This window comes from Lepidochelys olivacea (assembly GCF_965140295.1).
Source record: "Lepidochelys olivacea isolate rLepOli2 genome assembly, chromosome: 1".
Taxonomy (NCBI): Eukaryota; Metazoa; Chordata; order Testudines; family Cheloniidae; genus Lepidochelys; species Lepidochelys olivacea.
This window is the reverse complement of record NC_140411.1, coordinates 121,326,497-121,340,430: the sequence shown is the minus strand read 5'-3', so window position 1 is coordinate 121,340,430 and position 13,934 is coordinate 121,326,497. Positions and strand designations below refer to the sequence as shown.

General features: G+C 41.4%; 1 protein-coding gene across 2 annotated transcripts in view; it reads right to left on the bottom strand.

Annotated features, from left to right (window-relative positions):
- MGAT4A (alpha-1,3-mannosyl-glycoprotein 4-beta-N-acetylglucosaminyltransferase A) overlaps nt 1-13,934 on the bottom strand; it is a 152,851-nt gene that overhangs the window by 46,481 nt on the left and 92,436 nt on the right. For both annotated transcript variants that reach the window (XM_084646887.1, XM_084646888.1), the window contains exons 6-8: nt 2,160-2,206; nt 1,403-1,516; nt 635-710 (exon numbers count right to left, since the gene is read on the bottom strand). In XM_084646887.1, coding sequence (XP_084503013.1) covers nt 635-710; nt 1,403-1,516; nt 2,160-2,206 — 237 coding nt within the window. The remainder of the gene's footprint in view (nt 1-634; nt 711-1,402; nt 1,517-2,159; nt 2,207-13,934) is intronic.

The window sequence follows — 13,934 nt, the reverse complement described above, 5'->3', positions numbered from 1 at the left end:
CAACTCAAGCCCTAAATGTATTTGAGGGGGAGGAGAAGGTGGGGTTCTACCTGAAAGCAGGAATAAAAGGTGAAATCGACTCAGGGCTACATTTAAGTTTATTTTAAATTTTTCAGAACTGTTACAGCTTTTACCACAATCTTATCTTTTAGTTAAAAGCAGTGAATCTAGCAACACACTTAAAAGAATCTGTATTCAATACACACAGTCACATTAGCTTATGTGCCAAAGGACACAAAAACTGTATCTAGGCCTCTTCAAAACCAATTAAAAATAATGCAGCATCTAGAGCTCTACTTCCACCAACAACTATTCTATTGTTTCTTTGCATCATAGAGGCTCCATTCCTATCCCTTTCTTTGGCATATGAAAAAATTAAATAGTCTGTGTTCCTTCATGTTTTTTGCCACATCAGCAGTTTTTTGCCACACTTATGCATATAGACAACTGGCTTTCCAGTTTAGGCAGTGTATGTAATTCAACTTATACACATTCACTAATACTATAATATCCATAATTGCAATCATGCTACAAATATATAATCATTCTATTTATATTCTATTTAGGTTTTTATGATGTACCTATCACCAAGGCATCTTTGAATAGCTTTACACATCAAAGAACAGTGATTTACCTGAATATAATAAATGCCCTTTTTCTGGGCATACATCATAAGAAAACAATAGTCCAAGTTTTGTTTTGTTCGCCATCTGAAATTAAATGTTAAAAAAAAAGTCAAGGAATTACAAAATAAAAAAAATTCACAATACATAGTGAATTGCATAACAAAGAATGACAAGTTACCACACATTATTTGAATGATAGAACAATTATATCAGGCATTATTCTCCCAGGAAAGCCTCTGTCTGAAAAAATCCAAAAAAAACAGGTGAATGCCCCCCGCCCCTTGTATGCTGTAACACAAAAAGAGGAATGACCCAACTGAATCTGATATTTTGCAGCTATTTAAGCTTTCTCTAAAAATATATTGGGTATTTCAAATGGTAAGTGAGCAATACTGTTGAGTTTCATACACTGTTCTATTCCTGACAGCACAAAGGAAAACAGAAAACAAGAACAGACAACCTACATGATGTTATGCAACAAAAATTTTATACGCTGTTATATTCTGAACTCCCACTGCATCTTCCCAGAATTTAACATTAAAGGAAACCCACAAAGCTTAACATTTAAGCTTCAATCCTTAAGAAAAAAACATGCAGGAAGTGCTTCATGCAGATGCAGAGATTCACCCATGCGGTTTTTTTGTTTGTTTGTTTTTTTGTGCAGAATTAGGGCCTTTTTTCCCCACATAATTTAAAGAATATATGAAAAATGTTTCCAGAATTCACACTCAGTCTGGCATTACATAAACAAGAAAGGTCTGAGGGAAAAATCTTACCTGACTCTTTCTTTTGAGTCTCCAAATGTCTCTTTTAAATTTGTCAAGTCAGGATAGTAAGTTGCAGGTGGGGATATTATTTCCACCAAGCCAGAACTGATTTCTGTAGAAAATCTATCATCAGAAACATCAAGTAAATAAGTGCAGTAGGACTATTTATTTATTTATTATTGGTGCAGTTACTGTGTCTGACATAAAACATATTTGTAATCATTTGGAACAAATGCATAATGTTACTTCACAATATATCAGAATGAAGGCTCATCTTCTAACTTTTATGATATGCAGGATTTATGTCTGGTAAAATTACGTTCTTAATTTCTGTTGACAGCATAATACGGCAGTACAATTTTTTAAACAAGCAACATAAAACAAAACTAGTATTAAAAGTTATTTTCCTAAGTGAGTCTTCCAGAACAATAACTCCTCCTCTCTACACTATATTCTAGTTAATCTAATGATGTCAATTTTTAAAATACCTGCGCTTTCCCTTCTATAGCTCAGTTTGAGCATACCACTGCAAAGGATAGCATGAATGCAGATGTCAGAGAATCCATTTATGTCACGCCAAATCCACTTAATCCCATTTACTGTTTTACAGTTTAACCTACTTAATTACTTCCCCTTGGTTTGTCTTCATGCGCTTATTTTTTCTGAAACCAAAACCATCCTGAGGAAAAAAAAGGAGTAACCAAAACATTTCCTTCACACCACAGCTTTGTTAAGGAAACAAAACAAAACAACCCCCACAACTTACTCTTTCTCCAGGATTGCTACAACGCTGTGTACATAGTCAAGATCTGTCTGGAAAAGAAAAAAAAAGAGCAGTTTTGGAGCTACACTTTTCCCCTTTAAAAAGAAAAGGTGTTTTAAATTGTGACATTTCACAACCATAATTTTAGAACACAAGGTGTTCAAACAACAGAGAAAAGGGATTTTTTTTTTAAACTGGAGACGTAATTAAAAATAGTAACACTTTTTAAATGTGTGCTGCAAAAAAAGTTTGGTGGGGACTGACGTGAAATGAGATTCATGCCAGAAGAATTAAAAGTTAATCATATTTATTTTTTTCTAAACCTACAAAAGTGATATTACGTCTATGAAGTGTTCTATGTAGTGAAACTGCTCATTAAAAAAAATCATAAGAAAAATTTAAAGTCTAGTATTTGCACTGCTCAGGTGAATTTGTAGTGAAGTAACTAGAACCAACTAGCTGCATTAGATTTCAAGACACCCTCATAATTTGAGTTTTTTGTTTTGGCAGTGGGATAGTGCCAATATCTGTGCTGAGAGGAGCAGTGAGGGGGGCTTGAAGGCATATTCTGGTACTGGGAAGTGTTCTGGCTCTAGTGCTGGCACAGGTTTCAGCATGGATATTGGTGGGCCTGTCTTTCTCGCTTTAGATGGCGGTGCTGGTGCTATCCTTCGTTGATGCTGAGGGCTTCTTTCTCAGTCCAGAATCATCTCTGCGGGATAGACGTATTGCCTCTCCACGCTGTGTTTGCACTCGGTGTGGGCGTGCCTTTCTGCTCTGGAGGATGGAGTTGGGTCTTTCTTCCCCACCAACCCAAGGTAGACACGGTCAGTATCGAAGATGCCAGTGCCTGCACAGATGGTTTTGGTGCCTTCTTCACCTTCCTTTTCCTTTGGAACCAGGGGTGTGGCGCCTCGTCATCAGAGTACTTTCCTAAGACAAACTTCTCTGTTCCTATCTCGATCCAGGAGTGGAGACATCCTCCAAAGTTACCCTCCTGGATTGCTCCAAGAGGTGTAGTTTGAACGTGACATCCCAGGATTTCTGGGTGCGGGACAAAAAGAGCAGCAGATATACTTACTGGGGATGTGTGCTTGCTTCCCCAAGAGAGAACAGGCATCTGCTCTGTTAGTCTACCACAGGCATTAGTACACTGAAGGAAAGACAGGGTTTGAACCTAGTGAGTTTTGAATACACCATAGCTAGTGGTTGCCACAAAGCACCTCATAGAATCATAGAATATCCGGGTTGGAAGGGACCTCAGGAGGTCATCTAGTCCAACCCCCTGCTCAAAAGCAGGACCCATCCCCAATTAAATCATCCCAGCCAGGGCTTTGTCAAGCCTGACCTTAAAAACTTCTCAGGAAGGAGATTCCACCACCTCCCTAGGCAACGCATTCCAGTGTTTCATCACCCTCCTAGTGAAAAAGTTTTTCCTCATCCTGCTGTACAGGGGCATGTCCAGGAGGGTCTCCCCAATCTGCCTTAACTACTACTTTTTTTTGGGGGGGTAGGGTTGATGAATTGGGGGGAGAAAGACCAACAAAACTTAAATGAAGAAATTAATTAAAGGGAGAATCGAGAAGACATTTCTTCACTCTTCAGAGAAGAGTTACAGAAATCAGAAGTGGGTTGAGTCACAGGCCAGGTTCTGTCTCACTACCATGGGCAGAAGAGGGAGCTGAGGGAGGGGCCAGGCCGCTCTGCCCTTTATTCCCTTGTATGGCTCCACTAAGAGGCACAGGGCATACCAGACAGTCCCACCAGACATTGCTAGTCAAAAGATTCCAAGCTTACAACTATGGAGTGCTTGCACACCTACGGTGGGATCCATGCATACCTGAAGAATTACTAGTTTTAGGAAAAATATTTACAGATAAACAAGTTTTCTACAAATAGACAACTCGAAGTCAGATTATTTCTCTTGGAAATAAAGACATTAAAATGGTCATTTATAGTATCTATTAAGGCCCCAAATCACATGCTTAAGTGCTTTCTTAAATAGAGATGGTCTTATGAATCAGGGTCTAAATTTTACTAGAGACAAATTTCTACTAGCAATCTCTTAAGTCTGATTTAAATAATGTTGCAAAAATAACAAAGTTTTACAAATCACTTCAATCAAATCCTGACCTTCTATAAGGTAAAGGTCACCAACATTCTAAACCTGCCATATCATACAACCTATTCTTCTGTAATATGTACCCAATTCTGGAAAAAGTGAGCCTTTTAATTTATAAATCAAAGCTGAAAATCAGTCTTTGTTACAGTTTTTAATCTAATACTCTGAGGAACTGATTATCAATTTTCAAAAGAAAATTTTTAGCCTTTGACAAATCAAAGTAGATTCTGGAAGTTCATCAGAATGCTTTATTTACAGCCTCTTGCTGGTTACTCTTACAAATGATGGAAAACAAAGGGATAATTTATGCTCTTCTGTTGATGTGCCCATAACTCAGATTAGCATTAATGAGCTATGTGCACTGAAAGGAGAATCTGCCCCAAGAATTTCTATAGCAACATTAATCCTGTTTGATTAAGGTTACGATCCTTTGATTTTCATCACCATTTCAATTAAGAAAACCTGCTTTCATATTAACTAAAGTCCATTATAATGCCTAACAGAAAGCATCTTGAAATGTATGGGAATAAGTTTCCTCCTGAAAGAATTCTGAATGAAAACTTTAAATATGTCAACATGCCTCATATCAAAAGCATACAAGTGTTAGGTAGTCTTCTCTGTTCTCAAACTGAATCAGGTTAGATCTGACTAGTAGGTGTATGGAAGACCTAATACAGCAAACATTCAGTAGACAGCACTATTAAACCTATGCCCCGGAATAGTGAGAGAGGTTATTGCTGCTGGAGGTGCCACCCTCCGAAGGAAAAGACACGTAGTGATTAAAAGATTCAAGGCCAACTTTTCACAAGAGCAGAAGCATTAGACGTGGTGTCCTGGAAAAATTACAACTCAGGTGGTTATACTCTTATCTGTTAGCAGGTGTTAGCCAATCCAGTGCTAAGATTTTTCATACCCAGTGCCTCCTCTTAAGAAGGCTGGCTGGCAGCCAGGCAGGCAATCTTTTCCCAGGTAAGACCTTCCAGAACTAGAGAGAAGCCTTTTTGCCAGCCAGCTCTAGTCTAACTAAGCAGCCACTTTGCCAAAGACCTTTTGTTTTGTTTTTTTCGGTCTATTAGTAGGTTCTTAGTGGGTGCATATTGCCACATTGTGGCAAGCACAGCAAGTGTGACAAATTTGTTTTTCCTTGATATGGCTGCCACCAATATATACAGTCACTATGTGTGACGAAGTGGGACTGTTCTTAATGTTTTATCTGAATATTGTGGGGGTGCCTCAGTTTCCCCTATGCAGTTCTTAAGTATCTAGGTGGTGGGATAAGGGTGTATGATCGTTGCAGAGTCCTAGAGGGCAGGAGTGTGCAGGGATCTGGACACAGAGAATGGCCAACACCCTGTTTCCTGGCAACTGATGGCCTGGCCCTTCCCCCCTGCAAGGTGATAGCTAAACGGTTGGAGAACAAAGGAATTAGGTGACCTCCTGGCCCGGGAAAGGAACAAAGCCCAGAGGAGGAGGGGCTGGAGAGAATTTCAGTTTGAGGCTGGCTGGGGATGAGGAGTGAAGTGCAGATGTGGTTGTCAGGCTCACTGCCCCCCAAAATGGACCCGGCTGAGGGGTCCTGTTCTCTGTACCTACAAGCTCTGTTTCAGAACATGTTCTTGTCGTCTAATAAACTTCTGTTTTACTGGCTGGCTGAGAGTCATGTCTGACTGTGAAGTTGGGGTGCAGGACCCTCTGGCTTCCTCGGGACCCCACCTGGGCAGACTTGCTGTGGGAAGCACACGGAAGGGCAAAGGATGCTGAATGCTCCGAGGTCAGACCCAGAAAGGTGGAAACTGTGTGAGCTTTTTGCCCTGCAGACAGTCTGATCACAGAGAGGAGACTTCCTCAGAGTCCTGACTGGCTTCGTAGGGAGACACTATGCCCATGGGAGAAAATTAAACACAAAAAGAACTAGACAGGAGAAGGACAGGAAACAGTCAGGAGTTGTTGGGCTGAGTGGGAACTACTCTGAGAACCATCTGACCAGCGTGGATAGATTCAATTAGTAACCATGAGAAATTGTGCAAACTGAGACCAGCAGAGTTAGTTCACAGAAACTTCCTGCTTTTAATGGAAGAGGTGACTAATGTCCTGGTAGAATGAGTTCTAAAGCTCCTCTGCATAGAGAAAGCCTCCCAAAGAACCAGAGTGCTGGAAACAAACTCCACTGGGCAAGGACAACACTTTCTGCCTTTTCAGAGATTCCTCAAACAGGACAAAGAGAGATCTATAATAATCAAAAGGAAGTACTCCAGGAAAAACAACATGTAAGGGTTCTTCAGGCTTCCAGGGAAGGCTACTTAGTATCCATTCCATCTTGGGCTAGAGGAAGATCTGGTGAACTTAAGCTCTGGCTCATAAAAATAATGTTCATTGGGGCTTATATCTAGGGCCCTACCAAATTCAGACCATGAAATCTGGTCTCCCCCGTTAAATCTGGTCTTTTGTGTGCCTTTAGCCTATACTATTACAGATTTCATGGGGGAGACCAGCATTTCTCAAATTGGGGGTCCTGACCCAAAAGGGAGTTACGGGGGGGGGGGGGGTTTGCAAGGTTATTTTAGAGGTCATGGTATTGCCACCCTTACTTCTGCCAGAAAGCAGCAGCTGTTGGCCAGGCGCTCAGCTTTGAAGGCAGCACTCTGCCAGCAGCAGTGAAGAAGTAAGGTGGCAATGGTGGCAATAACATGCCACCCCCACCCTTACTCCTGCGCTGCTGCCTTCAGAGCTGGGCAGCCGGAGAGTAGTGTCTGCTTACTGAGGGCCCAGCTCTGCAGGCAGCAGTGCAGAAGGGTGGCAATACCATACCATGCCGTCCTTACTTCTGCACTGCTGCTGGAAGAGGCTCTGCCTTCAGAGCTAGGCTCCCGGCCAGCAGCCGCAGCTCTCCAGCTGCCCAGCTCTGAAGGCAGCACCACCACCACCAGCAGCGCGTAAGTAAGAGTAGCAGAACTGCAGCCCCCCCTACAATAACCTTGCAACCCCCCGCATAACTCCTTTTTGGGTCAGGACCCTACAATTACAACACCATGAAATTTCAGATTTAAATAGCTGAAATAATAAAATTTACTATTTTAAAATTCCTTAGACAGTGAAATTGACCAAAATGGACCGTGAATTTGGTATGGCCCTACTTATATCTGACTAGTGACTTCCTTTCAGAGACATCACCTGCTCATCCTAGAGGAAGAAGATGACAAAAGCTTTTGTCTATTCATTGAGGAGGCTAACATTTTCTGAACACTCTTTCAAGGATGAATCCAAGATATCTCCACAGAGACAGATCCCTCAATGTGTAGGGGAGAAAATGAAGATATAAACAAATTTCCCCTTGAAAGGGATGAATCCAAGGCTGTGCTGAGCCAGAGCAGAAAAGCCAAGAAAGTGAGTCTCTAAAGAGATGGGACATATCAATGAGTGTGCTGGAGAGTCACCAAAGAAAGAAACTTGGGAAAGGATGTCTTGTTAGGTGGAACTCCATAAGCCAATGAACTCCCACCTTATAGGTGTAGCAGGCATAAATAGCCATGGTGATTTCAAAGCCCACCAGTTCAAAGGCTTTCTCGACCATGCTTTGAATCTTCTTGTGAAGGTAGTCAGAAAGGATTAGGCTGATCTCCAAGGACAAAAGTCACACCGTGTATAAACCTTTTGGTGTATAAACTACTCCTGGGCAAATTCTGCGCCAAAAAAATAAAAATTCTTCAAAATTCTGCATATTTTATTTGTCAAAATAACAATATAATCACATCAGTTTCAATTATTTTTGGTCATTTATTAATACCTGTCAGCAAGTATGTCTATAACAATACAGACAACAAAAAAGATTCAGGAAATGTTTTTTGACAGATAGATTCCTTACTAGGCATATTAATACAGAACGCTGAGTAATAATTCATTTAAAATACAATACAGAACCATATTTCCCGCACCTCTCAGAAGCAGTGCAAAGGCCCCGGGAGTAAGAGTAGTGGAGGAGCTGAGGGAGAGGGAAGTAAATTGCTGGAAAAAAGCCTGAATGTGAACTTGGGAGGGTTGTTGGGTATGGGCGGGAAAAGTATGGAGCAAGTTTTCTGGGGCGGTGGGAAGGGATTATTAGGGAGCTTCCCACATGCAGACCCCTAGCCTTTCTTATTTAGTCAGGCACATCTGCCCCTATCCCCATGTCCCTCCACCCCCACTCAGACACCCACTCCCCCCATCCCCATGTGTCCCTGTACGCCTTCCCAGTGTGTCTCTGTGCCCCCACCCAGCCACCCCATCCCTATGTAGCTCTGCACCCCTCCCCCATTGCCATATGGCCCTGCATCTCCCTCCCAACTGTGGCCCTGTGCCTCCACTCCCATTCAGCCTCTGCCCCAGTCTGTCTTCCCCCACTAGCCCTTATGAGCCCCTGTCTGATCTCCCCAGCACCTCATGCTGTCTGTCTCCCCATAATCCTTGTCTCCTGACCTGGCCCACTCCCAGAACACGCATGGCCCCCTGCCCAAGTTTTAGTCACAGCAGGTATTTTTAGTAAAAGTCATGAACAGGTCATGGGCCCGTGAATTTCTGTTTACAGCCCGTGACCTGTCCATGACTCTTACTAAAAATACCTGTGACTAAAATGTAGTCTTAACTATGAGACTACTAGTAACTAGTAACTATGAGAACTAGTCATAGAACGCCAGAGTTGGAAGGGACCTCAGGAGGTCATCTAGTCCGTCCCCCTGCTCAAAGCAGGACCAATCCCCAATTTTTGCCCCAGATCCCAAGTGGCCCCCTCAAGGATGGAACTCAAAACCCTGGGTTTAGCAGGCCAATGCTCAAACCACTGAGCTATCCCTCCCCCCCCCTTTTTTTTACATTGTAAATGGTATTTTTTTTAATTCTCGAGATAAGTGACATGTAAAGAACCAGTAGAGATTTCTGAGCAATGTAACCATTAACACCCAACAAAGTTCAAGCCTTAATAGCTTGTCCCACCCTCACAAACAACCAACATTTCTTGGGACTGGCACAGTATTACTGATGTTTAGTGCCATGATTTGCCACTATTGCAGTTCCCTTCATAGATCTAGTAAAGAACAGATGTTCAAAAAGGTTCCAGTGATCTGAGGCCAGCGACAAGGCCTTTAAAGACTCTAAAGGATTGTGTGCATCAGGAACTAGTTCTTTTTAATCCAAACTTTTCAAACAGGTTTACATTGCAAACTGATGCCTCAGATGAAGGGCCAGTGGCAGTTCTTCTGCAAGAAGTTTAGGGAGAAGAATTCCCCATTCTCTACATCAGTGGTTATCACCAGGGGTATACCTACCCCTGGAGGATATTCAGGGGGTACATCAACTCATATAGATATTTGCCTAGTTTTCCAACAGGCTACATAAAAAGCGAAGTCAGTACAAACTAAAATTTCATACAGACAATGACTTGTTTGATGCATGCCTGAAGGACAAATGGTAGATTCTGCTGAATCATCTGGTGTCTTCTGCTTGATACAGGAGATCTTCAAGGTCTTGGTGAAATGAGCTTTAAAGTACCTTTATTTTTCCTAGGATGCTAATTTAGGATTCTCTAGAGCCTTGAGCATAGATGAGATCAGATTACATTCAATTCTCTCCCTCCAAAATGTCCCCTTCTGAAAAAGGAAACAGTGAAAAGCACTCTATTTTTTTGCCAGGGCAAAGGGGGCCAAGAACAGATTCTTACAGACATTTGATGAGAGGGAAAGGAAGATCTCAAGTGGGCAGAAGTGGCCTTTCTTTGGAAGTTTCTTGGGAAAGGAGCAGGATGAGAGAGCAAAGAAGCAGACACCCAGCTGATCCAGTCCACGTTTCCTTCGTGAAGATTCTCCCCCTCACTCAGAAGAAGAGGGGGTCAGTCTAAGAGGGGGGAGAAACTGGATGTCTCCTAGATGACTGAATCTTGAGACTTCTGATCACTCTGGTCTTCTAGTTTGCTATCCTACAAATCCTCTGTGTCAGCAGGAGGGTGCTGAAGCATGGCACAGACATGCAGGTTCAGAGTCACTACTTTCACTGCTTCTACCAGGCCTGGCAGAGGCAGTTCTACCTGAGGGAATGAAGGAGAGGGTCAACTTGCACAGAATGCTACTGTTATGAAAGGCTTAAAAGAGACAGTAAAAGCATCCGATGAAGTGAGCTGTAGCTCACGAAAGCTTATGCTCAAATAAATTTGTTAGTCTCTAAGGTGCCACAAGTACTCCTTTTCTTTTTGCAAATACAGACTAACACTAACTACTCTGAAACCAGTAAAAGTAAAACATTTTATTTCTGCCCTTTCTCCACTGCTTCATCTGTGGGTCTTCTGTCACCTTGCTGCTGCGGGTCTCTCCTAAGGCCTTGGAACAAAGATAGTGCCTTTCTAAAGAGACACCAGCTATAGCTGCTCCAGTGACCTGATATTACACTTAGAATTGATGTGAAGAGGGATGAAATGGAGGGACTATAGGTGAAAATTACTGAATCTGAATTGGCTCCCACCTGTTTGATTGGTAGATGAGAGAAGACACACCCACTGTACATAAAGGTGGGCAGTTACATCAAGGAACAGCCATATTATAGAAAACAAGTAACAATCCTTTACTAGACTTTGTTTTCAGTTGCTTATAATTCTGTCAAAATTTAACTATTTGGACTGAAATTTTCCATGTTGGGTGTCTGTTTCAGGCTAATTCCTCCTCTCCTGCTCCCCACTAAAAATGGTTCAGTTATTTCCTAGAGTGAGGTTAGGGAAAATAAGTTGTTTCCCCCCCATGTTAAAGAATTTTTACTACAGTTTCATTAAGAACTGTAGCACTTCTGTGCTTTGGAGCAGGGACTTGAAAATTGGCAAGTGGGACTGTCCTAGTGTCAAAGATGTACCTTTTGCCATCCCCATGAAAATCTGCTCAAATCTAACAACGTCATTAGTCTCTAAAAAGTCATCAGTTTACACATATTCCGAGGTTTATTCTCAGCATTATTCTCTTAAGATTCTATCTGCACGGAGCATGCTCCATTCCCACACACCTCCTATAGGCCAACCAGACTGCACATATAGCACCCCCACAGAATGACTAAGTATGCTCCAGCCCTGGGCTGGAGGGAAATGGGACTTTTCCTGCAATTGCTCCTTCCAATTGCAGAGACCCACTGTAGTGCCAGGCCTCAGAACTGAGAGCAGGGAAATGATGTCTCCTGTGCTCTTAATGTTCCCCTTCTAGTGCCTAGGCAGTATGGAGGAGGAGAAGGAAACAGTCTGACTTGAAAGCCAGGAGTTGAGGAGAAAGCAGGGGCAGGGATTGGATGTAAGCAATGAGCAGTGGAGAACTGAGATGGCTGTCTAACCACTTCAGCACACTTATCTTCAGAACCTGAAACCGAACCTAGAAGTCCTGAGACTCTGCATTCCTCAGTTCTCTAGCAAGCATTTGTGAATCCTACTGGCAAAATCTGAATCTCTTCCCTCCTAAGGGCTGTTCAACCTAAAGGATAACAGCCTACTCCTGCTACCAGTTACTCCATTAGCTCAAGCAATAGAGGTATACACCATGGACCTAAATGTCCCAACCCCAATCACTTATGTAGTGGACAGTATGGTTCCACTTGATGGAATTTGTTTGTCCAGTTTGCTAGTAAGTCACATGGAAAAATATGGCAAAGGAATATTATGTTCGCAAAAACAAAGCACTCAAAATTCAGGAAGTGACAGAATTAACGGTTGCCAGTGCAATCTTAATTTGCCCCCCTTGTTGTTATGATATGTTGATGCACAATAATGATTTCTATATGCAATAGATGATTTTAAAAAGAGCTGGCTGAGGAGCTCGCTGGACCATGAATGCTGATTTTCAATAAGTCTTGGAGAACTGTAGAAGTGCTAAAAGACTGGAAGAAAGCTAACATTGTGCAATTTTTTAAAATAGGTAAACAGAATGACCCAGGTAATTGTAGGCCTGCCAGGCTGACATTGATTCTGGGCAAGATAACAGAATGGCTCAATATGGGACTCAATTAATAAAGAATTAAAGGAGGGCAATGTAATTAATCCAAATCAAAACAGATTTATGGAAAACAGATCCTGTCAAACTAACTTGATATCTTATTTTGATGAGATTACAAGCTTTGTTGATAAAGATAATAATGTAGAGGCAATATACTTAGATTTATGTAAGGCGTTTGACATGGTACCACATGATATGTTTATTAAAAAAACAGAATGATACAAAATTGACATGATACACATTAAATGAATTAAACGCTGGTAACTGACAGGTCTCAAAATTTAACTGTAAATGGGGAATCATCATCAAGTGGGTCTGTTTCCAGTGGAGACTCAAAGGGACAGGTTCTTGGCAATACACTATTTAACATTTTTATCAATTACCTGGAGCCATAAATAAAATAATCTGTAGGACCTCCTCTTTACTGGAAATTGGAAGCTGTGTATACAGTTAATGAGAGAGAGGACTACAGGAAGAGAAAGGATGCTCTCATGCTAAGGCAGCTGAATGCCATGCTGGAGAACAGGATTCTATCCTTGCCTCACCCACAAAGTTACTATACTGATGCTAGGTACATCGTTTAAACCAAACTTTTCACAGGTGGCCATTAAGTGTTACTAATTTTCGAGGTGCCAACCTTTAGGCACTTAGGGCCTGATTTACATAAGTGCTGAGCACTCAGAACTGCAACTGAAATCAATGCCAGCTGTGCTTTGAACATATAAAGTTCTATACGAATGCTAAGATACTCTCAAAAATTAAGTTCTAGATAGGCACCCAAAAATAATGGATATTTAATTTTGGCCTCGATGTCTTTGAGCTTCAGTTCTTCAGATGTAAAATGGGGGTGATAATACCATAGTACTTCACAGGGATGATGAAAGAATAAATTGAACAGAAAACCTTCATTCTATCATTTCCTAAATTTAAGTGCTTGAGTTTCCAACCTTAACATTTTTTCAACATAATATGAATAAAGTTCAACCAGTATCAAGGTAAGTCTATAGGAGAAGGAAGATGAAAACGGTTAGTGACCTTGGGGAAGTTCAAATATGAGATTTTAAAATATGATTATTTAGCATGGAAAGGAGGCATAGGAGAGTGAGAGATAGTGTGTTGGGGGGAGGGAGGAACAAAAACAGAGGTGTACATTATTATATTTTACCCAGATGTCTGATGTAAAGGTCACTGATTATTTTAACACGGACTTTGAGACTGTAGTATATTAATATTGATTGCTTTTCCCTCCTCTGTAAACAGTGTCTCACTTTACATACTAACTGGATGTAGATGGCCTCCAATAAGACATGCATAACTTTGCAAATTAGTTCTGTTCCCTCACCATCCTACATTCCTGGAACTGCATTTCATACTAAACAAATAATATAGGGTTGCAGGAACAAAACCAGACTTGTATTAATAGATCTGGCATATTTGGTTAGTGAAGAAAGCATGTTTTCAAAAGTGTTGAGAAATCTCAGTGCTGCTTTTGTGGAGATCAAGACACCATATGAAGGAGCGCATTGTTGTTGCTACAGTTAAGGTTGTTTTAGGCAATCTCTTACAAGCCTCACATTTATTAGTTTATACTACAACTCAGCCATAATAATTCATTCTGGGTTGAAGTTTGGCATTCAGTTTCAGTCCTGGAGAAAACTGTTTTCATGATTA